The sequence below is a fragment of the Rattus norvegicus genome, chromosome 17, assembly GCF_036323735.1.
Source record: "Rattus norvegicus strain BN/NHsdMcwi chromosome 17, GRCr8, whole genome shotgun sequence".
NCBI lineage: Eukaryota > Metazoa > Chordata > Mammalia > Rodentia > Muridae > Rattus > Rattus norvegicus.
This window is the reverse complement of record NC_086035.1, coordinates 28,028,483-28,056,473: the sequence shown is the minus strand read 5'-3', so window position 1 is coordinate 28,056,473 and position 27,991 is coordinate 28,028,483. Positions and strand designations below refer to the sequence as shown.

General features: G+C 41.9%; 2 protein-coding genes across 2 annotated transcripts in view; one reads left to right on the top strand and one right to left on the bottom strand.

Annotated features, from left to right (window-relative positions):
- The window catches only part of Tpi1l2 (triosephosphate isomerase 1 like 2), a 923,619-nt gene that overhangs the window by 174,525 nt on the left and 721,103 nt on the right, over positions 1 to 27,991 (top strand). The gene's annotated exons all lie outside the window — the stretch shown is intronic.
- Positions 1 to 27,991, bottom strand: part of F13a1 (coagulation factor XIII A1 chain) — a 176,764-nt gene that overhangs the window by 141,487 nt on the left and 7,286 nt on the right. Inside the window, exon 3 of the mRNA NM_021698.2 lies at positions 19,400 to 19,588. Within this exon, the coding sequence (NP_067730.2) occupies positions 19,400 to 19,588 (189 nt within the window). The remainder of the gene's footprint in view (positions 1 to 19,399; positions 19,589 to 27,991) is intronic.

Here is a 27,991-nt window from a genome sequence, read left to right as displayed (position 1 = left end):
AGTATTCATGGCTGCACCATGGGCCATCTGGAAAGATCCTTAAAGAAGGCAGTGTCTACAGAATGTGAAGAAGCCTGTGTCCTTCCATTCTATGCAGTGAATACAACCATGCTATGACAGGTTAAGAGCTTAAGGCAGTCTGGCCTACAAAGTATAGACATGAAGTGAGAGTCAGTACAATTACTCTTGTACATATTAAAAGGTTATGACGATATCAAGCTCTTGGCACTACTGTCAGGTGACACCAACTTTCTTGGGATGACTTGTGATATGGCTGATTGGGGGGTGACATGTGGAAACATTCACTGTTGCAAGGGAAGGCTGGGCCAGATGAAGTTTGTAGCTTGAACTGCTCCACAAGATCATGCCATTCTTTAAAGTAGTGGTTTTCAATCTGTGGGTTGAGACCCCCACAGGGGTTGCATATCAGATAGGCTGCATATCAGATATTTACATTAGGACTCATAATAATAGCAAAATGATAGTTATGAATTAATAATGAAATAATTTTGTTATTGGGGGTCACCATAACATGAGGAACTTTCACAGCATTAGGAAGGTTGAAGGGGCTGGGGATTTAGCTCAGTGGTAGAGCGCTTACCTAGGAAGCGCAAGGCCCTGGGTTCGGTCCCCAGCTCCGGAAAAAAAAAAAAAAGGAAGGTTGAAGACCACTGATTTAAAGGTTTGGATGATAATGTCTAGGTTTCTGGATATCCATACACCATGTTAGAGCCTCAGAGGCATGTGGCTGAACCTGTTTATCTCCTTGTTGATCCAAGTTTCTGGTAATTCCTACCAGTAAGGCATATTTCCCCTGTAGGTTATCTTTTTAAGTTTTCTACTAGCTTAACCAACCAACCTCCACCCAGAATCTTGAGTGTCTATGGCAACCTGCATACCTCACATATCTCAGACAGGTGCAGAGATAGGCGCGGCTCTTTACTAGTAGAAGGCAGAAGTGACTGGACTTGGGTCTCTTGTCTCCACGATGAAGAGATGGGAAAGGATCCGTATTTTGTTTCCAGTGCTTGCTGGGTTGGTTTCCTAATTCCATTCCTGTTTGCTCAGGAAACCAATCATTATAGACAGGTTTTCTTCTCCCTTTCTGTTTTTATCTTGAATGAGCATCTCAGCTTTACTTGACCCCTGATGAATGCAGCCACCATGCAATTCTAACGCCAACCAATGATATGCCCTATCTAATCAAATGTTCCTGGCTCCTGATACTTTCTCTCATAGAAATGGAGTTTCTGTACCATTTGGGAATGTGTCCACATTGTTCACTATCCTAAGATTCTCTCTTCCTCCACCCAACTCCCCTGCCATATTCCTCTAGGTTTCTAGTAACTTCCTCTTAACATTTTCTCTGATTTTATACCCAAATATCCTAGAGTCGCTGAGGACAATTCTTTTAATTATTCTATATGCCATCATGTGCAACACCCATCATAGACTCTGTCTCTTTATGTCTTGGATTGTGACCCACTCAGTTCTGACAGACTCTGGATAACCTTATGTGGTGCTGGTGGCGGAGGTATCTATACTCCTCATTGGGTGCAGAGAATTTCTAGATATGCAAAGTAAGTAAGGTGGAGAAAGTTACTCTAATTTTGGGTATTTATATAATTTGTGTATAAAACAAGTATTAGGTTGTTATTTCATGAAATGTGCTTTGTGGTGAACATCACCTTTACCCATAAGCAGCTACAGGTATTAAAGTATTTATAGAAACATGCTTATCTGAGTGGTCAATCCTAGTAATTCATCAAACCATCGACTCTGGACATGTCTTTCAGTTCCTCCATTCTGCCTTGACTACAGATTCAGCCCTCAGCATCATTATTCTAGCCACTACTGATTTCTGGTACCCAACCCCTCTGGCTCTTTGTGCCAGCTCTCTTCACTTCTCACTTTGTCTCTCCAAATTTCCTCATATAGATCTCGTGTGTTTTTAGGATGCTGCTCTCTCCAAAGAAGCAGCCAGTCATCTGAAAGAGCCAATTTGAGTAAATGTATGAGTTAGAGCTATCAGAAAAGGACTAGATATCGCCACAGGGCGTTCTCTTTGAATTGGAGAAAATGCTGTCAATATATCTCCATCCGAAGCGTAGCCACAATGGATGAACTCAGCCTGCTGTTCTGGGAGCCCTTCCTGTTTCGTCATACATACAGCTGAATCTCTACCTGATCAGAGACCAGGCAGATGACAACAGCTGCTCAAGTTAAGACTAATGAACATAATTTCCAATTTCCATTTAAATGAATGCTTGAGATTAAATACTTGATTTTATTATAACTCATCTTTTTACATATCTCCTCCAGAAACCTCTATTTTGGAAGTATGTTTTCTTTCACAGCTCTAAGAATGAAATTATGATATTTCTAAATGGACTGCCTATCTCTCCCTTCTAGAGCCTTCCCACAGGCACTTTGGTGAGTCTGTAGAAAAAAAACAGATCCCAGTAAAATCTCTTTAGCTCTTGTCTCCACAGAGGCTTGCATGTTTTCTTGAACTGATTTGAAATGCTCTTGGAAACTAATGGTGACTTAATTGGATTTGATCATGTTAATAAGAGTCTGATCATTTAATAAAAGAGTTTTTCTAGGTTTGCATTGGACTCTAACACAATGAAATGGATGTTTGGGGAGGGTAATGATGTGCTGTGTGGAGAATCTAGATGTCCCAGCCCATCACCAAGAATCAGAAAATAAGTTACCAAGTAATGACAGCAGACTAGCTCAATTTTGGAGACTCAGTTCTCTCAGGCTATCCAGAATTGACCTCCGTCTCTGTGCCTGGAGACTGAGTGGTGCCCAAATGCTGAATATAGAAAGGGGCTTTGGTCTATGAAGTAATTTGTCTCTATTAGAAGCTGGTGAGCATCGCTTTCGTGAACAAATCCCTTCAAACCTAGAGGCCAGTCAGGGCTCTTACCCTCAAAAAATGCTCCCCATTCCTCAACTTTCTTCTCTAGATCTACCCACCCTGTCTGAGCCTTTATTCTTCAGCTTTTGACTGCAGTCTCCACCCAGACTATCAGCCTATTAGCTGTTGAGTAACCATTTTCAGAATTCCTATTATTCTAGCTGGAATTGACTCTAACACAGTAGTTCTCAACCTTCCCAGTCCTATGACCCTAAACAGTGGTGGTGACCCCAGCCACAGAATTATTTGTGTTGCTACTTTATAACTGTAAATTTACTGCTGTTATGAATCATAATGTAAATATCTGTGTTTTCAGATGGTAAGCCCTGTGAAAGAGTCATTCCATCCATTGGTTGGAATGACCCATAAGTTGAGAACCACTGGTCTAAAGACAGGTTTAGAACACCAGTGTGCACCCAAGGACATGAGATTGGTGTGCACAAACATTTGCACCTTTACATCTTTTCCAGCAGTGTTCACAACACTGCTGGTGAAAGAAAAATTAAAATGATTCACATGTAAAATGAAATACTACTTAGTGAAGAAAGAGTGAAACTCTGGCATTTCCAAAACCACCAATGGGTTTAGATTCACAATTTTAAATAAATGATTTAGATATAGAAATATAGATAAGGCATGAGGTCACTCAGAATAGAAAAAGCTCAGCTCACAGAAATACAGTATAATCCTGGTGGTTACTGGGCTCTAAGGAGGGGTGGAAAAAATGAGGGATATGGAGACTGATTAATGGGGACAAGGATAAATTAGGTGGAATACTTTGGATGGTATTATAGCCAATATCATTGTATTGTGAAAATGAGGGATTTTGGATGTCATACAAAGAAATGAGTTTGAAAAGACAGGTGATCTGTTTGTGAAGCTGATATTCAACAATGTCTACCCAAACATTACCTCACCCCCTAGGAAAATGTGTAATTCTTAACTGTCAGTTAAAGGTAAATTAATTTCAATCAAGTTAAATAAAGATAGCATGGCTTGCTAAACTTCTGTTATAAGGCAGGCACACTATGAGATGTCAGGTTGCAGAACACAGTAGGACTTCATGTCACATAAATTAACTGAACTATACATTAGATTTGATCTTATAAAGGCTCATAAACAGCAATAGAAGGGAAGTAATTTGTGAGACTTAAGGAACTACCACAAGCTGCCCTGTAGTTTAGCTAAGAAACTTACAGTCAGTCAAGGGCTGGGATGGAACTCACAGAGGAGTGCTTGCCTGGTATACACAAAGCCCCGAGTTTAACCTTTAGCATGGTAAATAAAAGAGAAATGGCCAAAAGAATGTTTAGCCTTGGTAAGGGAGGCCGGTCCAGAACCCTGATCCTGGGTTCCTGGAAGAATAAAGAAATCCCTCTGAACAGACAGAATCATTCAACGTATCATCATCCAGAGATTCATTCCTCTCCTCGTCAGTGGATAAACACATAACCATTTATGCCTGGCAGACATTTATGCCTGTGTGTGTGAGAGTAAGAACAGGAAAGAGTGGGGAGGCAGAGATGGAGAGTGACCCCTTACAGAAAGAGGAGGAAAGACAAGAAAGGGGGCTGAGATCCTGAAAGCTGAGGGTAGCCAAAGACATACCCAGCTATTTATAGCTCCTCTTGAGCAGCCAGTCTGGCTCCTACTATAGTGGCACTTTATGTGGGTTATCCTCCTGCAAGAAACACCATGGAGATGCAGCTGCCTATGCACTTGTAATATTCAGAATAAGGCTGGTAATTGGGTCATCTTATTAGCAAGCAACTATCATGAAGCAGTTGAAAGAGCTTCAGGGTATCCCCTATCAATCCTTGCAGCACACTCGGTGAGGAACCAGAGGGCAAGGGTGATGAATAATTAGTCCACTTAGTAGCTTTCTTTAGTGGGTTTTCTATCCACTTACATGACGCTTCCTTTCAGATGGGAGCCATAGACCAAGGTGTGATGGCTGGCACATTAGTTTTCATTAGGTATCCTTTCCCACTTTTCTCAGCCCTCACTTCATATTGGCAAGATGCCTTAGAATTACAGGGAACATCCAGCAGTGCCAGCACCACATCACACCTCAGCTCAGATTACAGCTTTCTAACCAAGTACAATTTCAATTCTGTGATACTAATGAGCCAAGCTTATTAATTCACGAGTACAGGGGATCACAGCAAGACTTGAGCTTAGAGATGGAAAGAGGCTCAAGGGTGAAGTCAGATTAGAGGACTAGAGAGGAGGGGGGAAATAAGGGGGATGGCGTGAGGTACAGGTGAAATCTCATTCTAACCCTCAGAGTCCTTCCTACATGTGCTATACATGCCACATATGGGATGGAAAACTCACTGGTGACTGATACCCTGGGACCTTAACTTTGCTTAGAAACTCGTGTTTATTGGCTGAAAGGCATAGACATGTATGCCTACAGGGTGTGTGTGTGTGTGTGTGTGTGTGTGTGTGTCTTTGTATATGTGTGTGTATACATGTATACAACGATAAAAACAAGAAAGATGGAGCGTGACTCATTACAGAAGAGCATGGAAAGACCAGAAGGCAGCCCTAGATAGTGAGAGAGGTGAGATAGACAAAGGCGTGGGTAGCCATTTCTAGCTCTTCTTAAGGTGGATGAGAAGGCATGCAATAGGGCCTTACATACCAAGATGTGGATGCTGCTTGTCTTAAACAGGGTTTCAATTGCCACAATATAACATCATGACCCAAAAGCAAATTTGGGAAGAAAAGGGTTTATTTGGCTTGCACTTCCATAGTGGTGCTCACCACCGAAGGATGTCAAGAAAGGAAGTCAAACAGGGAGGGATCCTGGTGGCAGGCGATGATGCAGAGGCTTTAGAGGGGTTCTGCTTGCCTCCCATGGCTTGCTCAGCCTGTCTTCTTCTAGAACCAAGGATCATCATCCCAGGGATGGCACCACCCACCCACCACTCCCCCATTGATCACTAGTTGAGAAAATGCCCAACAGCTTGATCTCATGGAGGCATGTTCGCAACTGAGGCTCCTTCCTCTCAAGCTAGAACTGTAGACAAGTTATTCCAGGAAGAAGTTCATCTGTGGGTTGTCAGGGCTCCTACTTGGATGAATTAAGTCATCAAGATGAAACTGAGTGGATACTGGGTATTTTTCTGTAGAGACTCAGGGCTTCTGTCTTTGCCCCCAGGAAAGGAAAGACAGGACAGCAGTAGTTTATGTTTGCCTTTAGAAAGTATTTTTGATAGGTGAATTTCCTTTGAATTAATAAATAGTAATTGTAGATATTTGTAAGAACATGGTGTGACATTTTGATATACATTTAAGCAAACATTACATTTTGCAAAATGATAGACATTTTGATAACATTAAGCAAAGTTAACCTAGCTAACTAACATAGTCACCACTTTGCCAATTTATACTTCTTGTGGTGAAAAGATCAAGAATCTGTTTTTCAGCATTTTTGAAACATGCAAGTTATTGATTGGCTGGGATCCACTATGCAATGCAGCTGACCACTATATCCTTTCTCCCATGTGACAGAAACTGTCCTCCCTGATCAACGTTTTCCATCTCCTTACTCCTCTTCCTACTCTAGCCTCTACTAACAACCCATTCACCCTTGGTTTCTACAAAACTGACCTTTTAATATTCGACATGTAGGGACTGGAGAGACAGCCCAGTGGTTAAGGGTATTTGCTGCTCTAGCAGAAGACTTGAGTTTGTCTCCTACCATCTATATCAGTATGGATGGCTCACACCCACTGGTAATTCCAGCTCCAGGAGTTCCAATGGTCTCTTCTGGCTTCTTTGTCTACCCACACATACATATGCACATAACTAAAAATAAAAATTTCTTATAAAAGATTCAAGCTGTAGATGGGAAAACACTATTGTTTGTCTGTGATAGGATTATCTCTAGAATAATGTTCTCCAATTCTACCTATGTTGTTACAGGGGACAGAACATGATAGTATCTTATTGCATACATGTACCTTGTTTATTAGTGAGCATTTAAGTGGGTTCTATATCTTAGTAATCATGAATAATGTTAAAATGTACATGTGAATGCACATTTCACTTTAGCATATTTATTTTATCCTGTGGATAAATATCTAGAATTTGGATCCATGGATCATATAACTATGGCTCTGTAGAAATGACCGTACTGTTTTCCACAATGGCCTATTAATTTGCATCCCAACTGAGGGAATGGCCAATCAATAACCAGCCCAATTTGAAACCCAGCCCATGGGGAAGCACCAACACCTGACACTATTAATGATACTCCATTATGATTGTAGACAGGAGTCTAGTATGGCTGACCTCTGAGAGGCTCCATCTAGCATCTGAGTCAGATAGATGCAGAGATCCACAGCCAAACAGTGGATGGAGCTTGGGGAATCTTATGGAAGAGTTGGGAGAAGGACTGTGGGTTCCAAACGGGACAAGACCTCCACAGAAAGACCAACAGAGCCAACTAACTTTGACCATTGGGGCTCTCAGAGACTAAACTACCAATAAAAGAGCATATATAGGCTAGACCTAGGTGCCCAACCCCAACACCACACATATGTGGCTTGGTCTTCATATGGGTCCCAAACTGGAGTGGGGGGTTATCCTAAAACTGTTGCCTGTCTATGAGATATGTTCTTCTAGCTGGACTGTCTTGTCTGGCCTCAGTGGGAGAGGATGTGCCTATGCCAGGGTGAGGGGAGTGGTCCTCCATCCTCTCAGAGGAGAAAGGGAAGGATGGGGGAAATTGTGTGGGGGGTGACCAGGAGTGGAGGCAGTGAGTGGAATGTAAAATGAACAAATAAAAATAAACAAAATGTTAAAACAAAGAAAAAATCTACATCCCAACCAACAATATACAAGGATTCCCTTCTCTCAGTATCCTTACCAGTACTAGTCACTGGTCAACTTTTAGATAATCTCCATTCTAACAGGTGACAAATATAGACTGTGTTTTTAAATCACAATGTGTTGGTAATTATAGATAAAGAATATATTTCACATGTCTGTTGACCATTCGTATCTCTTCTGAGAAACCATTGGCCTATTTCCTCAAATAAGTTACTCAATCCCTGTGAACGTTGGTCCCCAGATTTCAGTGGCAATTACTATTGTCCTTCCTGGTTCCAGTTTTCTCATCTCTAGTTTGACGTTTACATGAAAGGCCATTTCATGTAAATTATGTTCTTTAATCCTTAATCAGTTGGTTTAGTTAGATTCATACTCTGCCACAAAACATCTGAGAGAATAAAGAAAAGGGAGAGTATTTTTTCTGGAAGTTTCGATGTTGTAGTTCAGGATCAGGTTTGCCCTACTGCTTTGGCCTCCCTGCCTTGGCCTCTCCATAGTGATCTCCTGCCAAGATTAGCTCTTTATTCGGCTGTACACAATAAACCGACCTCCTCAATTCTCACATAAGGCAAACATCCTGAGTTTTAGTTGGGGGCCTCCATCAGAGTGAGCACATCTCACGTGATGCCAGCTTTTCTGTGTGTCTGACCCTTCTTCATCCCCTCATCGGTCGATTAGTTTAGTACCCAAGGCTGTTCGGAAACCAGCATCCTTTTCCCCCTTCAGAATTGGCCCCATTCTAGACCAGGCTGGCCTCAAACTTGCAGTAATCCTCCTGCCTCAGTCACTGCTCTTGACTTCAGATCTCCTTAACAGCTTACTTAAAACCCTTTCAACGAAGACTTCTGATTATTTATAGAACAGCTTGAAAACTTCTTAACAAGTGGCACAAAACAACTTATCTGTTCCAGTTTTCATACCCCACTGACCTTCCCACCCTGTGTCTCAGAATAGCTGCTACCACCCACTTCAGACTCATCTTCAAAAGCTCTTCCTGGGGGATTCCCTGAGTTGTGCTCAGTGAGACACTGCCTTCAAAATAACTCTAAACAGCTTCCCCAAGAAGATGTCGCTGAACTCCACCTCTGTTCCTCAGGCTGTCCCACTGACTTCGGATCTACCCCTTGGAGCAGGAAATGAGCATCCTACTTCTCACACTGTTCCCCCTGATCATAGGGTGCCCCCAAAGGCAAAATGTGAGCATCTTACTGCTCAGAATGTCACCCATGACCACATTCCCTGTGAAGACAGAGGATCTCTTTCTGATCTGATCCCAGTCTGCTGCTTTCTCCTAGGAAGTGTTCAGTAAGTGTTCACTAAACATACACCAAAGGAATAAAAAAAGTGAGCATTACAACAAAAGAAGCCAAACAAAAATATGGGCAATAAAAATGCGACTATAAAGAGGATATTTAAAAATCCTTTTATTTGAAAAGAAAGTCACTGAGTATGAACAATAACTCAACATTTATTGTAATGCTCACACAAAATCTCAAATTGCCATACTGTAAAGAGGGGTATTACATTAAGCACTATCTGCAAACTGCAGATCCACTCGAACTGCAACAGCTTCCCCCCTGCTCAGGGCTCTGTAGAAAGAAGATAATATCCAGCTGGAAACTCGCACTTCCAGGAATGAGTTCTGCATTTTATTTAAGGGGACTATAACAATAAAAACATACTAGGGTAGCATTTGCAGTAAAACAATTTCAGTAAACAGTCTGCTAACCTAGGCCTGCGTTTTGACTGCATGCCTACATGAAGCCTCTACTATGCAGATGTGTGCAGTGACTGAAGAGACACAACTACAGCAAGAGACAAATGCATTTGACCACAGAACTCTTTTCTTTTCCCAGGGAGCATCTCGTGACAGTTGTCCACAGGGAAGGCAGGCTGTCAAACACTGTCCTACTTTCTCAGATGCCATTATTTGATGCTTCACACAGATGCTAAGGAATAAGCACTCCCACTGTCAATGCAGAAACCCACGGGGGCAAAGACTTGAAATGACACCCCATGGAAGTGCTCCTTCGAGATGCTGAAATAGCCCCCTTTCAGGAAATGAAGCATAAAGTGTAGACACAACATGGCCTCTGACTTATTTCTGTAAGAGATTTGGGGCAGGAAATTTCTCTGCAGGGAAACCATGTTGTATGTGTGAAAAGCACACATCAATGTGATAATTTTATCTAGAATTTCTGAATGATTTAAAAAAAAAAGGAAACACTAAAAGATTTGGCTTTCCGACTTTAATGGTTTGGATGAGGTGTTAATGTGTTCCCCAAAGAATGTGCTGGAAGCTTAGTCCTCAGTGTGATGGTGTCAGGATGCGGTGGAATCATTGCAAAATGCTTAGTGCCAGGTGATTAGGGGCTTGAGAACTTGGCTTTAGAAGGGTGAAATGAAGTCTGATCCTTGCCAGTCTCTAGCTTTCTTCCCATGAACCCTCTCCCTCTTGCATATACTCCCTCCACGGTGCCATCCTTGAATGATGGGATACAGTGAATGGGTCTCTCACCAGATGCAGACCAATCAACCTGATGTTAGGCATTCAAAATAGTGGTCTCACTAACTCCCTTTTTTTCTTATAACGTACCTAGCCTTGAGTATTGTGTTTTAATAATGTAAAATGCACTGGGACATAGATAGAAGAAAGATCACTTGCTTCCCTAAGCCCCTGCAGTGCCTGTTCACTTCAAAAGGCTTTGACTAACTTGGAGTCATGAGCACAGTGTGAGGCCACCTCATATGGTTACAGAAAGCAACCACATTCTACCTAACTACCCCGCATCCTGTGAGCACAAAAGATTCTGTGCTCTACTCATCCCTCACTCATGGCAATGGTCTACGTTTCTGTAAGAACCCAAAGCTTCTCTGACTTCTTGAGCCTTTTCCTTGACTCCTCTCCCTCTGTCTACCACATTAAAGCCCCTCCTTATTCTGAAACAAATACTAAGCCAAAACTCCCTGCCTCTAACTTGTGTCTCTAGTTCCCATTAAGACTTTACTTTAACTCAAATAAATCAGTAGCCTTCCTCTACACAAAAGAGAAACAAACTGAGAAGGAAATTAGGGAAATGACACCCTTCATAATAGTTCCAAATAATATAAAATATCTTGGCATGACTTTAACCAAGCAAGTAAAAGATCTGTATGATAAGAACTTCAAGACTCGGGGTTGGGGATTTAGCTCAGTGGTAGTGCGCTTGCCTAGGAAGCGCAAAGCCCTGCGTTCGGTCCCCAGCTCCGAAAAAAAGAACCAAAAAAAAAAAAAAAAAAGAACTTCAAGACTCTGAAGAAAGAAATTGAAGAAGACCTCAGAAGATGGAAAGATCTCCCATGCTCATGGATTGGCAGGAATAATATAGTAAAAATGGCCATTTTACCAAAAGCGATCTACAGATTCAATGCAATCCCCATCAAAATTCATACCCAATTCTTCATAGAGTTAGACAGAACAATTTGCAAATTCATCTGGAATAAGAAAAATCCCAGGATAGCTAAAACTATCCTCAACAATAAAAGGACTTCAGGGGGAATCACTATCCCTGAACTCAGGCAGTATTACAGAACAATAGTGATAAAAACTGCATGGTATTGGTACAGAGACAGATAGATAGACCAGTAGAATAGGATTGAAGACCCAGAAATGAACCCACACACCTATGGTCACTGGATTTTTGACAAAGGAGCCAAAACCATCAAATGGAAAAAAGATAGCATTTTCAGCAAATGGTGCTGGTTCAACTGGAGGTCAACATGTAGAAGAATGCAGATCGATCCATGCTTATCACCCTGTACAAAGCTTAAGTCCAAGTGGATCAAGGACCTCCACATCAAACCAGATACACTCAAACTAATAGAAGAAAAAGTAGGGAAGCATCTCGAACACATGGGCACTGGAGAAAATTTCCTGAACAAAAGACCAATGGCTTATGCTCTAAAATCAAGAATCGACAAATGGGATCTCATAAAACTGCAAAGCTTCTGTAAGGCAAAGGACACTGTGGTTAGGACAAAATGGCAACCAACAGATTGGGAAAAGATATTTACCAATCCTACAACTGATAGAGGGCTTATATCCAAAATATACAAAGAACTCAAGAAGTTAGACAGCAGGGAGACAACCCCATTTAAAAATGGAGTTCGGAGCTAAACAAAGAATTCACAGCTGAGGAATGCTGAATAGCTGAGAAACACCTAAAGAAATGTTCAACATCTTTAGTCATAAGGGAAATGCAAATCAAAACAACCCTGAGATTTCACCTCACACCAGTGAGAATAGCTAAGATCAAAAACTCAGGTGACAGCAAATGCTGGCAAGGGTGTAGAGAAAGAGGAACACTTCTCCATTGTTGGTGGGATTGCAGACTGGTACAACCATTCTGGATATCAGTCTGGAGGTTCCTCAGAAAATTGGACATTGAACTACCTGAGGAACCAGCTATACCTCTCTTGGGCATATACCCAAAAGATGCCCCAACATATAACAAAGACACATGTTCTACTATGTTCATAGCAGCTTTATTTATAATAGCCAGAAGCTGGAAAGAACCCAGATGCCATTCAATAGAGGAATGGATACAGAAAATGTGGTACATCTACACAATGGAATATTACTCAGCTATCAAAAACAATGACTTTATGAAATTCATAGGCAAATGGATGGAACTGAAAAATATCATCCTGAGTGAGGTAACCCAATCACAGAAAAACACACATGGTATGCACTCATTGATAAGTGGCTATTAGCCCAAATGCTTGAATTACCCTAGATGCACAGAACACATGAAACTCAAGGATGACCAAAATGCGAATGCTTCACTCCTTCTTTAAAAGGGGAACAAGAATACCCTTGGGAGGGAATAGGGAGGCAAAGTTTAGAACAGAGGCAGAAGGAACACCCATTCAGAGCCTGCCCCACATGTGGCCCATACATATACAGCCACCCAATTAGATAAGATGGATGAAGCAAAGAAGTGCAGGCTGACAGGTACCGGATGTAGATCTCTCCCGAGAGACACACCCAGAATACAGCAAATACAGAGGCGAATGCCAGCAGCAAACCACTGAACTGAGAACGGGACCCCCGTTGAAGGAATCAGAGAAAGGACTGAAAGAGCTTAAAGGGGCTTGAGACCCCATATGTACAATAATGCCAAGCAACTAGAGCTTCCAGGGACTAAGCCACTACCCAAAGACTATACATGGACTGACCCTGAACTCCAACCTCATATGTAGCAATGAATAGCCTAGTAAGATCACCAGTGGAAGGGGAAGCCCTGGGTCCTGCCAAGACTGAACCCTCAGTGAACGGGATTCTTGGGGGGAGGTTGGTAATGGGGGGAGGATGGGGAGGGGTACACCCATATAGTAGGGGAGGGGGGATTAGGGGGATGTTGGCCCGGAAACCGGGAAGGGGACTTACAATCGAAATGTAAATAAATACTCAAGTTAATAAAGATGGGGGAAAAAAAGACTTTACTTTCCTACTTTTGACCCATCTATTACCTCATACCTCACTTATTTATAGACCATTACATCACTTCTGTCATCCAAGTGATCAATGTCCCCCAAACTGATGAGTCTAGTGGGAAAATCTAACATTGGTCACTCTTGTTCTCTTAAGGTACCTAACTCTGTGCACCCCTGATTTCCTCCTACTTCTCAGATTATTTGGCCTTTGCTTCCCCTTCAAGGACTCCAGTTTCTGGCATCTTCCTTTAAAGTTGTTTCCTCCCAAAATTTGAGTCCCTGTTCCCTGCTTACACTTGACTTTTGCTGAGTGAACTTGTCTATCCAGATGTGTATGGTATCCAAATTCCCTTCTGTCCAACTCAAGCACCACCCTTACACTCCATATTCAGACTGTCTTTGAACATGTAGTCATGAAAGTCACTCGAAATCTCTGAAGAACAGCCCCCTATACTTTTCTGGCTCATCTGGGCATGTTTGTTTAGTCATTTCAATCCTGATGTCATTTGAAAAGCAGTGGTCACAGTGCAATGTCCAGAAAGGAAGAAGTACGTGAGACATACGCAACAGCCTGTGCTGAAGTACCTCATGCCAGAGTGAGCAATGGCAAGCACCGCGTTGTCATCACTCCCACACGCACATTTCTCTGCTGTTATTCTGTCGTCGCAGTGAGAAGAACAGGGGAGACACACTTGACTCATCCTTTCTCTTACCTCACACTAGTCTTACTCACTTTGCCTCCGCAATTGTTCTTGAGTCCCAGGGTGCAGAAACAAACTCCTTTGTATCTACAATTGTTGCCCTCACCCATGCGCTTATCCTCTGTCCCCAGAGCATCTCTCCTCTGATTTTGATGCTTCACAGGCACATGATGTGTGCTGGAGCAGACCATCATGAGTGAGACATCTCTATGCCATTCCCATCTCAGAACTCAGTACCCAGCTGACTCTCGGTAAATGCTACTCAAGAAACAAGAGAAATAGACATTGAAATGATGGGGAAAATATTTTGATGTACTGTGGGGAGATATATATATATATACATATATATATATGTATATATATATGTATATATACATATACATATATATGTGTGGGGTGTGTGTGTGTGTGTGTGTGTGTGTGTGTGTGTGTGTGTCTAGACTTGACCTAGGTCTGAAAATGCTTGGGCATTTGATGGCTGCAGCCACAAATGACTTACCTTAGTGGTACTGTCATGAAGGGCTGCCCCTCTGTATTTAAAGGATGACAGAGATGGAAGGGAATCTAGTCTACATTACACCCATTCTTAGCCTTCCCATGATCCTCCTCTGAAGACACCTGGTGTTATGGCTTGAATATGCAATGTCCCCACAGGCTCATGTATTGATCACTTGCTGTCTAGGTGGTGGTACTACTTTGGAAAGTTGAGGAGGTGGGTGCTAGTTGGACAGAGTACAGCACTAGATAGGGGTCTGCCTTCAAAGGTTATATCTGCTCCCCAGTCCCTTCTTGTCCCTCTGCTTGCCATTTACAATATGTGAATTGAACTCTCACCTCCTCCACCATTCTGCTCTATCATGGGCTCAAAGTCAGCAGAGACAAGGGGCATGCACAAGATCTCTGAATCATAGGTCAGAAGACAACGTCCCCCTGTAAGTGTCTTCTTGGCTGTTTGGGTGGCAGCCATGTAAGAGTGACTGAGGTGTTTAAAGGCTCACCCTCCCAGAAAGGAGCAAGCAAGGCATGAATGTTTCTTGGAACTTGGAAGCTTCTAGGAAATCCTTGTTCATTCTGCTAAGAGGCTCTGGTCTTTCTCTCCACTTTTCTTTCAGCCATAATGGAAGTAAGAAGCACAGGGCTGTAGGGACCATGATGAGATTGAGGTAAAGGCCAAGAGAGGCTCTGAAGTCCTGGCATCAACTGTCTGGGGCCCTGTGTTTGAACCCAGGGAGGAGGATATTGCTCATGGATCAGAGCATTACTTTAGAGGGCTGTGTAAGCGCCCTCTCCTGTTTCAGGAGAACTGGCGAACTAAGGGTTCTTGCCTTAAAGTAACTTTGACATCTCAGCACAAATAGTTATCCCCCCCCCAAAAATAAACAAAGCAAAACAACAGCAGATACTGAACAGCATGTGAGGAAAGGAATGCAGGCTATTGATGGATACAAATTAATACAGCCCGTGCAGAAAGTGCTGGCAGGTTCTACAAAAATTTAAAGCTAGATTAGGGTTATGATCTGGTTATCCCACTCCCAGGAACATACCTGGAGGAATCCAAGTCAGGGAACCATAGGAAAATTTGCATATCTACATGTACTGCAATATTATTTACTACAGCTAAGATATGAAATTAAACCAAGGTACCCATCACAGAAGACCTGATTTTTAAAAGTGTGTGTGTGTGTGTGTGTGTGTGTGTGTGTGTGTGTATTTTTCAGCTCTAAAAAAACATGGAAGTAGGTCACATGCAGGAAAACCCATGGGAATAAAGGACTTCATGTTTAAAATAAGTCACATATAGAAAGATGAGTATCATTTTTGTCTGTCTATATAGAAAGGAGAGAGAGAGAAAGAGAGAGAGAGAGAGAGAGAGAGATGAGAAGGGGCCAAGAGGAAGAGTAGGAGCTAGCAGGGGAGAGTGACTGCGTCACAGTATATACATGTGTGGCACTATCACAACAGAACCTATTAGCTTGTACAGTTAATGTGTGTTAATAACAGTAGTGATTTTAAAGTGGGTGAATTTTTCTTTCTCCACTAGATATGAGGAAGGGGGAGGCATGTTAAAATAACAGCAAATTCACACTGCCAGCTGCTCTCAAGTCCCAGCTGCAGCCACAGGTTATAGCAAAGCCACAATTAACACCCTGTTCCAGCTCTCATGATTTATCATTGCTGCAGGCTGAGGTGGAGAGAGAGAGAGGGAGAGAAAGCCACACCCACCTCTTCCAAGTCATTAACACCTCCCACCTAATGCTGCATCTCGCTGTGTCTGCATACAGCTAATGAATGCAGTTGTCAAATGCAAGCTTGCAAAACCCTGGTAGAGGAAATGCCCTTTTCTGGACACCTTCTCCTTGGAACACCCAACACACCTAGGTTCATCTGGGGCCATTTTGTTTAAATATTTCAAAAGGAATCATTTAAATATTAAATGTGGATTTAAATAAGGAAAACAGGAAAGAAGAAAGGAGGACGAGATGGAAGAGAGATGAGAGGAAAGGAAGGGAGAGAGGAAGGAAAGAAGAAAAGAAAGGAAATTAGTTAGAAGCTAGGTTCTCAGGATAGCAACAAAGGGACACTCCCTTGTATTCACCCATTCCACTGTAGATAAAAGCCCCAGAGAAGCAGAAGGAAACAATAACAAAAAGTACTAACTGTGGACTAGAAGCAAATCAGCGGGAAGGGGTGTGTGTGTGTGTGTGTGTGTGTGTGTGTGTGTGTGTGTGTATGTGTGTGTGTGTGTACATGTAATTTTAGCATAGTAATAACATCTGCATCTAATAGATACATACATTAAAATGAGTACTTCAACTAACATTGTTGATATATCTAGTTGTGAATAACCCTTGATTTTTTAAATATTACTTTTAGTTTTAACTATGTGCATTTGTGTGTGTCTGTGCCTGTGCGTGCAAGTGGGTGTAGAGGCTAGAAGAGGGTGTCGGATTCCCTGGGACTGGAGTTACAGGTGGTTGTGAGTCTACTGAGACGGGAGCTGAAGTTGAACCCAGGTTGTCTCCAAGAGCAATACCCTGAGCCATTTTTTTTTCAGCCCTGGTCATTAAAAAAAAATAATTTAAGCATTTTCACATGCAGTTTTGTGTGGGGAGGGCAGCTGTTGAAAGCCACTTATCTCCTTCCCCCGTGTGAAGTCTGAGTATCTAACTCAGCTCATCGGAGCGCCTTTGCCTGCTGAGCCTTCTCACCAGCCCCTAAGCCTTCTAAACGAAGAGATTCTCTCCTTCCAGATGAAAGATGATAAGGGCTGGAGCGAGTCCAGCCTATCCCAGTCTTAGTGCTATTGCTGCAATGGCCCTGCGACATTTCAGATGACAGGAATTAGAAAAACAACTGAAGACAAATCCCCCATCCCCGGATCTTTAATTGTCTCCTTTAAGGGTGGGTGATTTCTCAACTGCTAAACAGTAGAAAGCTGAATTCTCTTGCTTTCTTTTTCTTATATTGATGGTAAATTTGGAAACAGAAAATGCACTGATGTAATAATTCTCATGAGAGCCACAATGAAACAGCATTTAATGCTAAAAAATAGAAAGAGGCTAACCAGGATTTCACATACATGTTAGTATGATTATCCATAGGTTTTTATCTTAAAAGTAGGAGGAGCTATGTGTTTTCTCCTTTTCTACTGAAAAAGTAAATCATTACTGTTTCTCTTTTGTTTGTTTGTTTGAAAACTTCAGTGTAATAGATAGTGTGGTATGCTGCCCAGACCTCTCTGTTTCTATGAGGGTGTAGTGGCTGACAGCTCTCCATAGCTGACTCACTCTTAAAGCCTTGCTGACCAACACAGGAAACTGACTGTGCTAAGATCACAGCTGCTCCCTATGGACAATCAAGAACCAAGGGCCAGTCACGCACAGGGAAGGCCTCACACTCTTCCTTGCAATGGGACAACCCTACAGTTGCTGATCCAGTTACACAGCTTGGAGGCCACTGAGCCCCTGTGACTTTGTTATTTAACTCTTCCCTCTGCCCATCACTGACTCCTGTGTTCTTGCACACTTTATCCCAAGAACAGCCCAAATAAACCTTAGTAAGACTACACAATAAGAACCTATCTGAAAACACCAAATCAAAACTAAATGTCTCTTCATAACATAGCAGTTCAAAGCCTGCAATTCATTACCATTACCAAGTTACATAGTTAAGATGCAAAACCCAGACTTTAGTTTAATTGGAATGCAGCAACTTTTGATCAACATTTTGGAAAATTATTGGAAGCATAATGAAACTTCTTATTTAAGAATATGTATGGTTTCATCATTGATTTCTCATGGAATTTATGTCACACATATAGATTTGTGTCATTTTTTTAGATTTAGTTTGATATTCCAAAATTGTAGTTACTATTACATAGGACACACTTCTTATTTCTAAGTACTTAATGCTACCTGAGTAAGGGGTGCGATTTTCAAGTATTCGTCTTTGTCAAGCCAACTTAAGAAGTTTTAGTATTTTGTCTTCCTTCCTTTGTCCTTGTTCTGTTTCCTAAATGTCTGCTCACAATAGCATCAAAATTATATAGATTTACCTCTTATTTCCCATTATTTATAGAAGATATTCCTCTTGCATGATTTCTTTCTGCAAACCATACAGCAATGATTTCTTTGGGCTGTTTAATACACAAACAGCGATAGCAGGTATTTCTGTTTTATTTCTGATTATAACTGATGTTTTAGACTCTTTCTCTCTTAAGTTGCTGTTTGAGGGGCAAACCTCATCTCTTTCTCAAAAGGACAGCTGATTTTCAGTTTATTTATTTCAGCTGCTAGCAATATGATCGCCTGGTTTCATCCTCTGCTCCTATGACCGTGTGGACATATTTTTTTACTTCAAGCCACTTTTGCTTTTTCATGCCTGTATTTCCTCAATATCCATAAATACCCAGGGAATGTCTATTAAAAGATGTCAAGTAATAGTAACTTTGTAAAGGGGAGACAAGACCAAATTAATTTGAGAATCAATGGAACAAACAAAGCTAAGTGGTACTTTCCAGAACCATGGAAATGGACACTGTCAGTCATCAGGAGTAGAGTACAAAGTGGTCAGTGGGTTTTCCTGTTCCATGCCCGTCTCGTGGACTCAGACTGTCAGAGACTGCTTTCATACAGAACTCACTTTGGGGACCCATATATGGAGATGAGCTTTGCAAATGCTCCCAGCCTGTGACATCAACTAAAACACTCTAAAGTCAAGTCACAACTGTAAGAGGCCAAAACCATTTGAGAAAAGCAAAACACTCAGTTAAATATTTTTTTTGCTCAACATGCTTCTAGGCTAAATTTTTTGAATTATTGGTGTTTGGCCAATAATTGAACCACTTCTCCAACCAGTCTTAAATACAGTACTAGGAAATTGTAAAATCGAGCCCGTGCCCACCTCTCTCTGCAGCGTATCCCCTAGTATCATGGCTAAGGCAGGCAGCACTCACCAATGACATATTCCACTCTGAAGAGATCCTTCCTGGGGTCATATGGGCGATTGAAGTCAATCTGGATGTAGAAAGTCTGTCCTCTGCGGACAATCAACTTATTGTTGTCATATTTGTCTGTGTGGTGATCAATCTTGTTGCTGTCCCATCTCTCCTTGAACAGGTGAACAGCTGTGACATTCAAGTAATCTGTCCACACAGAAAGCAAAGTAAGAAAATCATTAAATATGTTTGACCTAAACACATACTCGAAAAACAGCTTTTTTTTTTTCTGGAAGAAAGTATGCTGGTTGGAACTGCCAGGGACAGGAGGGGCAGCAGATTCGAGAATCAGCCTCCTGCTTTGGAAGACAAATTCTTTTAAACTCTCTACCCACCTGTGAGCTCTTTTCAGAGCACAGGATCCTCATTTTGGAGAGAAGGGTGCCTAGTTTATAGATCTAGACAGAGAAAAGCAGGGGTCAGAGTTCAAGTCTTCAGATTCTCTGTCTCATGCTGGGTGTTGTTAAGTCAGCCTCTTCCTATTATGGCTGTCCCTCCCTAGGTGAGACTGCCACTTCAATTTCCCCATCTTTCCAAAAAGAGGGATCAAATCTGACAAAGCCTCAAAGGGACAAAGCCAACTATTAATCCAAACTTCCCTCCTACCCCGGGAAGGGTCAAATGTCCTCCTACTGTAATTCTAAAAGTAGATCTGATTGCTCAAAGGCAGGGAGAGGGTAGAAGGACCATGTTCTAGAAAGAGAGGCAGCGTTTCTGTGTGACAACATGTGACCATATCCACTGGCATAGGCAGAATCAGATTCACACATCCTTGGCTCCTAAATGAGCCATCTAGGTGTCAGACTCTGGTCTTTTTGATGCTAAAAATTTCCAAGTTTTCCCTGTCTTTTGGAGTCAGGAGTATACATGTTAACTTTATGCCTACTACTCATATAGTTTTGCATAGACTGCATATATATATTCATTTATTTTACAGAATCATGTGTTAGGTTACAACATTATCTAGAGGTTTATATATATGATGGTGACATGAGATTCCATGAGTGACAGGAAATTACAGATTTTCTGACACATACTAGTCCCAGAGAAAAGTGAGCTCCCCTCATGCCTTTCTTTATTTCCTCCTTCACACACAACAGGGTCTACGATGTAGTTTAGGTGACTGACTTGGGGTATTGGTTTCTGTAACTATGTTTGGAGTTCCATTTAGGGAAAGTAGAGTCAGGTAGTATGATGGTTTATAGGTGCTCAGCCCAGGGAGTGGCACTATTAGAAGCTGTGGCCTTATTGGAGTAGGTGTGTCACTGTGGGTGTGGGCTTTAAGATTCTCCTCCTAGCTGCCTGGAAGCCAGTATTCTGCTAGCAGCCTTCAGATAAAGATGTAGAACTCTCAGCTCCTCGTGTACCATGCCTCCCTGGATGCTGCCATGTTCCTGCATGAATGATAATGGACTGAACCTCTGAACCTGCAAGCTGGCCCCAATTAAATGTTGTCCTTTGTAAGACTTGCCTTGGTCACGGTGTCTGTTCACAGCAGTAAAACCCTAACTAAGACAGGTAGCCAGGCCTCAGTTTTCCAAGCTGCCTGACTACTTGATGCATGCTTTACTCCTATAGCTGGAGACATATTATATGAAGAAAGCATAACTATGAGCTTGAATACATGTGTAGACATCTTGCAAGATTCTCCCAAACCCCTTTGTTTTACACAGGAATTCTAGATAGATAATTCTAGATAAACCCAGTCCCCTTAGGCTCCATTTTTCCTTGCAGAGGAAAAACAAAAGGTTGAGCACATTAAGGTTCCCTCAAACTCTTAAGTTCAACAGTCTCTGAAACACTATTCATAAAGTCAAAGTTTGGGTAAAACCAAGTCAAAATTCAACTCTCAAAATTCCTTGTAAATGATGATTTTCCTTCCAGATTTGAATTCTATCCTCTTTTCAAATGAGGATATTGCTACCCAGAAATTTTCTAGGAAGATTATAGTTATAGTGGGTGGGTCTGGTACTATATCTGGCACAAAGTGGGACCATTAACTGACAGTGGTTCACAGACCATGAATTCTGGATGGAACCTGTCCATCATGGTGGAGTACTTCATGGGTTCCTCTGACTCTGCTGTTAGATAGGCAAAGTGCAAGACATGGTTATACTATTGTCTAATCTCAAAGACTTATCACTATACAGGAGCCTCTGAAGAACACTTTTCCTTTAAACCGGAAGCTGCAGATGTGTAATTTTAGAGCCTCTTTTCCATGCTTCCTTTTTTTCTAATTCCTATAGCTTTATTAAAGCCAAAATTCCAATGTTAAAACAACTTAAGGAAGAGCTGGGAATTGACAGCTGTGGAAATAGGCAGGTCCCTGGGGTTGCTGGCTAGTCAGTCTAGCTCCAGGTTCAGTGAGAGACCCTGTCTCCAAAAACAGTAGTTCAAGAGGATGCTTGATGTTGACCTCTAACCTGCCCATGCATTAGAGTATATGCACATACATGAGCACACACACATAAACACACACACAAATCTCTCTGTGTCTCGGTTTCTCTTATATATGAAAACACACACACACACACACACACACACACACACACACACACACACACACCAAGATGGAAAACCCTCTCAAAAATGACTTTATGAATCAACTCTTCTGCTCCTTTTTCTTAGCATAGTGATTTTTAATCATCATCTAAAAAACAAAATTCTCAGAATAGTTCAGAATTCTCAGTTCTCTGTTCATTTAAAGCAGTGGAAAGAAAGCCTTCAATATCACAAATTCACTGAATCTCAGAGGCAAAGGTACCTTCTGGACCATTTGGTAGACCTTCTAGATATGGCTGAGCCATATGGAGTCTGGTCACAGAGGGAACAGAGCACCCTTTAGCTCCCAAGACATACAGTCAATTCTTCTACAACTCTACCATTCTCAAGATGGCCTGACATTTGCTTCCCTGTGGATTTTCTGACTGCTAAGTCCTGCATGGTCATGGAAGGAATGGTGTAACATAGTTCCCATTCCTGGAACAGACCCAACAGGGTGTGGGCCTCCATGAGGTTGATGTTTGCTAGGCATGAGGCTTGTGATATATATAGATATAAAGATAGAGATAGAGATAGAGATAGAAGACAGACAGACAGACAGACAGACAGACAGATAGATAGATAGAGATAGAGATATATAGATAGATATAGACATAGACAAAATTACTTCATGGAAATATTCTCCCTGCCAAGGTTATTGGCAAATATCCTTTCTGCCAAGGTTAATGACCCCATGATAATCAGAGACAGCACAAATTTGGGAGGCAAGGGTGTATCTATCTCCTTAGCAAAAATGGTAAATGACCTTCAGGACAGCCCTTAAGGCTGTGGGAAGAAACTCTGAAAACATGAGTTCAAAAATATATAGTTGCTCAACTATGCAAAATATAAGGGTGCAATATGAATTGTATAAGAAGCTTCACAGACCTAAAAGAACAAAGGAAGCTGTATTATGAGCCAGATTATCAGAAAGATATTAAGGAAGGAGATAAAGAAATTTCAGGAGTGGTGTAATCCCACCCAGATAAGTTTATTGTTTGTGCTTACAAATGCAGACAGATTCTGGAGTTCAAGTTCAGACAGAGCCAGTTTAGGTCCAGGCCCAAGTGTGGTGAGAATGGTAATTTCAGAATGGGATATGACCCAGCTAAACTTATTGTCCAGTTTTACAAAGGCAGGCAGATCTCTAAATTCATTTGCAATGTTAAAAGAAAATGATGTGCTTGCTGTCTTTTTCTAAGAATCAAGGGGCTGGGGTCGTGGAATGCTGATTTGTGGGATATCAAAAGAGAACTTGGAGTAAATGACTGAATGTAAATAAAAGACTGGACTTTGGTCTGTGAGAGCTGAGCTACCTGGATGAGCTATCTGGATGAGCTGTCTGGAGATCTCCAAAGTTGTCTTGAGCAGAACACACTCTTTCAGCTTGTACCCCTAATTTGACTTCAAGTGTTCCTTTTGCCGCTCTTGAAAACCCCTTCTTCAGAGCCCCTGTCCAAACTGAGGATGATCCTTGGATTCTGACCATGAGTATAGATTTGGACTTCTACACAGATCCAGAACTAGTCTTTGTCCCTCTGTTACTCTGAAGTTTAGAGATCACCCTGAGACATCCCCTGAGTAAAAGCATCTCAACTTTCTAACCTCTTCTTTAAGGACTCATTCCTAAAATATTATAAATCCTGTTTTATAATAGATTTAATTTTGTCAGTTTCTCTCAGGAATAGTCTTCCCTCAACTATTATGCATTATCCTGGCTGTAGTTTTTCCAATAAACTACAATGAGATCACTATATCTTGTAAAAATAAAAAAAAATATTTTGGTTTCTTCAGGTCAGGTCTCATTGGGCACTGGTAGCTTACTATAGATTTACATTAAGCATCTGCTGAATCAAAACCCTTAAAACACATTCTGATATCATTTCTATCAATAGGGGATTGTAGTTCCACGGAGCCTCCCATGGATCTCTCACCTGTGTAGCTATTTGGCTATATTTACTTATGTAACTGCTTTTTCTTCTTTCTGGCTCCATTTTTAAGGCCTTGCATGACTTCACAATACATTCACTGGTAGAGTTGGCTCATTGTTCTATATTCTCAAAATCACTTAGGACCTGAAGTTGCATTCAGTATGTTTATTATTCACTAGAGCCAGATTTCTATAGTACATTATTTTGTGCTGTCACACAAGGCAGTAATACAAGTATTCATGAGCATTTCCTCATAAATGAAAGCTAAGTAAATACCAAAAGGGGCATAAATAATAAGAGAAATTTGGGGTTCTGGGGTAAGGTGTGGGAGAACCCCTTCCCAGAAGAGAGATGGGGTCCTACCTTCATTTCTGTTGTTGTGATAAAACACTTTGAGCAAAAGCAACCTAGGGGAGAAAAGGGGTTATTTGGCTTCCACTTCTAGGTCACAGTCCATCACTGAAGGAAGTCAGGGTAGGAACTTAAAGCATGGAACATGGAGTTTGCTCACATGTGTAGCTAGCTTTCTTATACAGTCAAGGACCTCTTGCCAAGGAAATGGCACTCCTGCAATGGGCTGGGTCTCGTTCCCTCAGTTAAGACAAACAAGGCCTTCCTTATAGATATACATGAAGATCGATCTGATAAAGATCAGACACCCTTTTAAGGTGATTCTAGGCTGTGTCAAGTTGATAGTTGATGCTGACCAGGACAACTGGTAACAAGTGTGTAGAGGGGATGGTGGCTCAAGCAAGAGTGTGGATGATCACATAAGAAGCCTGGAGACAATAGGGTGGCTGGAGAGTTGAGGAACATAAGGAAATCTCAAGGCCCAAGCTCCTTCAGGTCTTGGTGACCATGTCCATGGGTTTAGACTTTGTACTGAGGATCCAATGAGAAGCCCAAATGGGAACGGCCATGATGATTAAGTCCTTACATACAGGTTAAACCTCTTATGGGAACAAAATAGAGTGGTGTTGGGATGGTGTCCATCCAGAGGGCCAATTAGAAAGCTGTTGCCCATTCTAAGTTAAGATTGGTGCTGAGGGTCGCCGTTCCCTCTAGACCTCCCTCCTGCATCCATCTTGATTGACCAGAGCCTGCAGAACACCTGCTCTGGTCCTCTTAACCTTCCTAACCCCAGCTTTCTGACCTTTGAAAACACTTGAGAATCATGTCTCTGTATCAGTTTCTGCTAGATCCAATCACCTGCCACTTCCAGAACAGAGATGGAACACAGACTCAGATTGCCCTTAGCTCAAAGTGTCTACATTGTGTGTTAGAACTAAAAACCTAAAGAAAAATCTCAAGTATGGGGGAAAATAGATCCGTGCTGAGATTAGTCTCCATGTAGGGAATGAATGGATAGGTCCTAATGGACTCCCTACTCTTCCCTCATAATTATTACCCTTCCTCCCCTATGATCGACTGCCTGAAAGAATGTTCATTAGTTCCAATGCCTTGATATTTCAATCAGCTTTATCTACTCAGAAAAAAATGAAGCTAAACACGAGATTCATCCAGATTATTATGTCAGTCCTAGAAAGGACCAGTCATCCAGCTTTCTACCCAACACCTCAGCCTGAAGAACTTGGTGAACATCTAGGGAGTCTGAGTAAGGTCACCTGAACCTTATAGAGTGCAGTGCTAGTCCTGAGTGATAGCGGTGGGTACTGGAAGACGAAGAGCTTGGGGGTCTGGAAGAATCTGGCCTTACCAAAGATAGTCCAGATTATCTGCAGGAGCACTGGTACTGTGCATGACAAAGCTCTTAGTGGGCAGTGGTCTTTGCCTTGAAGTGGACATGGCAAAACTTCTTTTTAGATATTAACATTTTTCATATATATATATATATAATTGCACTGTTTTTGAGAATATTTAATTTTAAGCCTGGATTTTAAAAAAAATCATGTTTTTCAGTTACTTTTATTTATTTATTTATTTTATTACAATATCACCCTAATAAATCAGTGCCTTTGGAAAGGAAGTGGAACACTCATAGGAAAATGCTGCATTCTAAGTGAGGAGAAACCAGGGCAAAGTTAAATAAAATCTGATCTTTTCAAATTCCTTCCTCAAACTATCTAAGTGAAGAAAAAGGTTTCATTTAAAAAATGAGACTTGGGGGAAAAAAAGATATAAAAGTGCAACTTGGCTGAGGCATGGAAAATTACAAGCCACTCTGATAGGTAAAAGGTTTAAAGCAATCATGTTCAAAATGGCAGTCAAATGTGTAAGATGCATGGAAAGATAAAACCAGGTGACTTATTCTTAAAATAGAAAGTGACAGCCGTGTTCATGTCTCTTTACAGTAACCTTCTAATGGGTCAGTGGAATCCCTGGGTGTTTTAATCTGTTTCTCATTACTATAAGAAATGTCTGAGGCTGGGTTTTTAATGAAGAAAAAAGACACATGAGAAGGAGAAAGGGAAGAAGGAAGGGGTAAAGAGAAAAGGGGAGGAGAGGAGAGGAGAGGAGAGGAGAGGAGAGGAGAGGAGAGGAGAGGAGAGGAAGGAGGAGAGGATGGGAGGAGAGGAGAGGAGAGGAGAGGAGAGGAGAGGAAAGGAGAAGTGGAGGAGAGGGAAGGAGAGGGAGGGGAGGAGAGGAGAGGGGAAGGAAGGGGAGGAGAGAAAGGAGGGAGAGGAGAAGATGGGGAGGGGAAGTGAGGGAGGAGGAGGGGATGGGAGGAGAGGAGAGGGGAGGAGGGGGAAGGAAAGGGAGGGGAGGAGAGGAGAGGGGAGGAGAGAAAGGAGGGGGAGGAGAAGATAGGGGAGGGGAAGTGAGGGAGGAGAGAAGCAGGGAGGAGATGGAGGGGAGGGGAGGAGAAGAGAGGAGGAAAGAGGAGAGGAGAGAGAGAAGAGCGATGAGGTGTTTGGATGCTAACAGTTTTAACTGCATATTCTGGCTCTGAGGGACCAGAACAATACCTCATGGTGTGTGCAACATAGCATCCTAAAAGCAGAAGCTAGACAAAAGAGGAAGAGATCTCAGGTCCCGGCCCACAGAGAGTGATTTATGGCCAGTCTCTACCTTTTATAAAAACCCACCTTCCTGAGAACTAGCTCAGGGTCACATAAGGAGGGCTTTAATCTCTTCTAAGGGCAACCCCCACTCCCACCCCCACACAGTGGCATGAGAACCTTCCAGTAGGCCTTGTCTCTCAGTTTACCACACGGAGACCAAGTTTTAGCACATAAACCTTTGAGGACAAACTACATCTAAATCACAGCCCTGAGAGTCAGTACTGGGGAAGGAGGTGAGTTCTCCAGTGTCACCAAATGAATAACATTTCTCTGGTTGATCATGGATAACCACATGCAAAGCCAAACAGATACAGAATCCTTATAACAAGAACACATTTGGCTACCAAGAAACGTGGACCTAGGAAAAAGATAGCACAAATAACACAAGGCACTTTAGTTCCCCTTTGCCTTTTTATGCCCCTCCCCCAAGTGTTTGGTACTCAAAAAGCATCTGTGAAGCTGCGAGGACGGATTGCACTTTGCTTATCGGCCTAACAAGACATAACTTAGATAGAAAGAGCCTTCTTAGTGTTCAGGCCTCATTCACCACAAGCAGCAAAGGAATTCACATCTCCCTGTCCAAGCCCAGCACCTTAGCAAAATGGAACAACTCGCTGGGAAGCCACTTCTTTCTTTCTTTCATTTTCTTTTTAAAGTTATATTATGGCTAGGAACTTGGCAGCTTGCCCTTTCAAAGCGACAGCTTTCAAAAAGTCTACCTAACACAATTTAGTCTAATTCCAAACACATCAGAAAATGGGCCGTTACAGAAAGAGTGTTTCTGCTCAAGAGTCAGCTGCTTTCCTGTCCTCCTACTCTCTCTCTCTCTCTCTCTAATATGAGAAAAAGTGAATTATCTTTTCCCTGGGTTGCAAAAATATTCTTCTGAGAATGATTATACCTGTCACAGATGGAATCTTGAAATAAGTTAAATGTTTAGGTTCATATTCTAGGAATTCCCTGGTGAGCTGAGACCTCCCTGCAATCTTTGGTAACATTATTATTAAGCTATAGGCATTAACACCATGCATGAAGAAGTAGGTCTGCTTATGGTG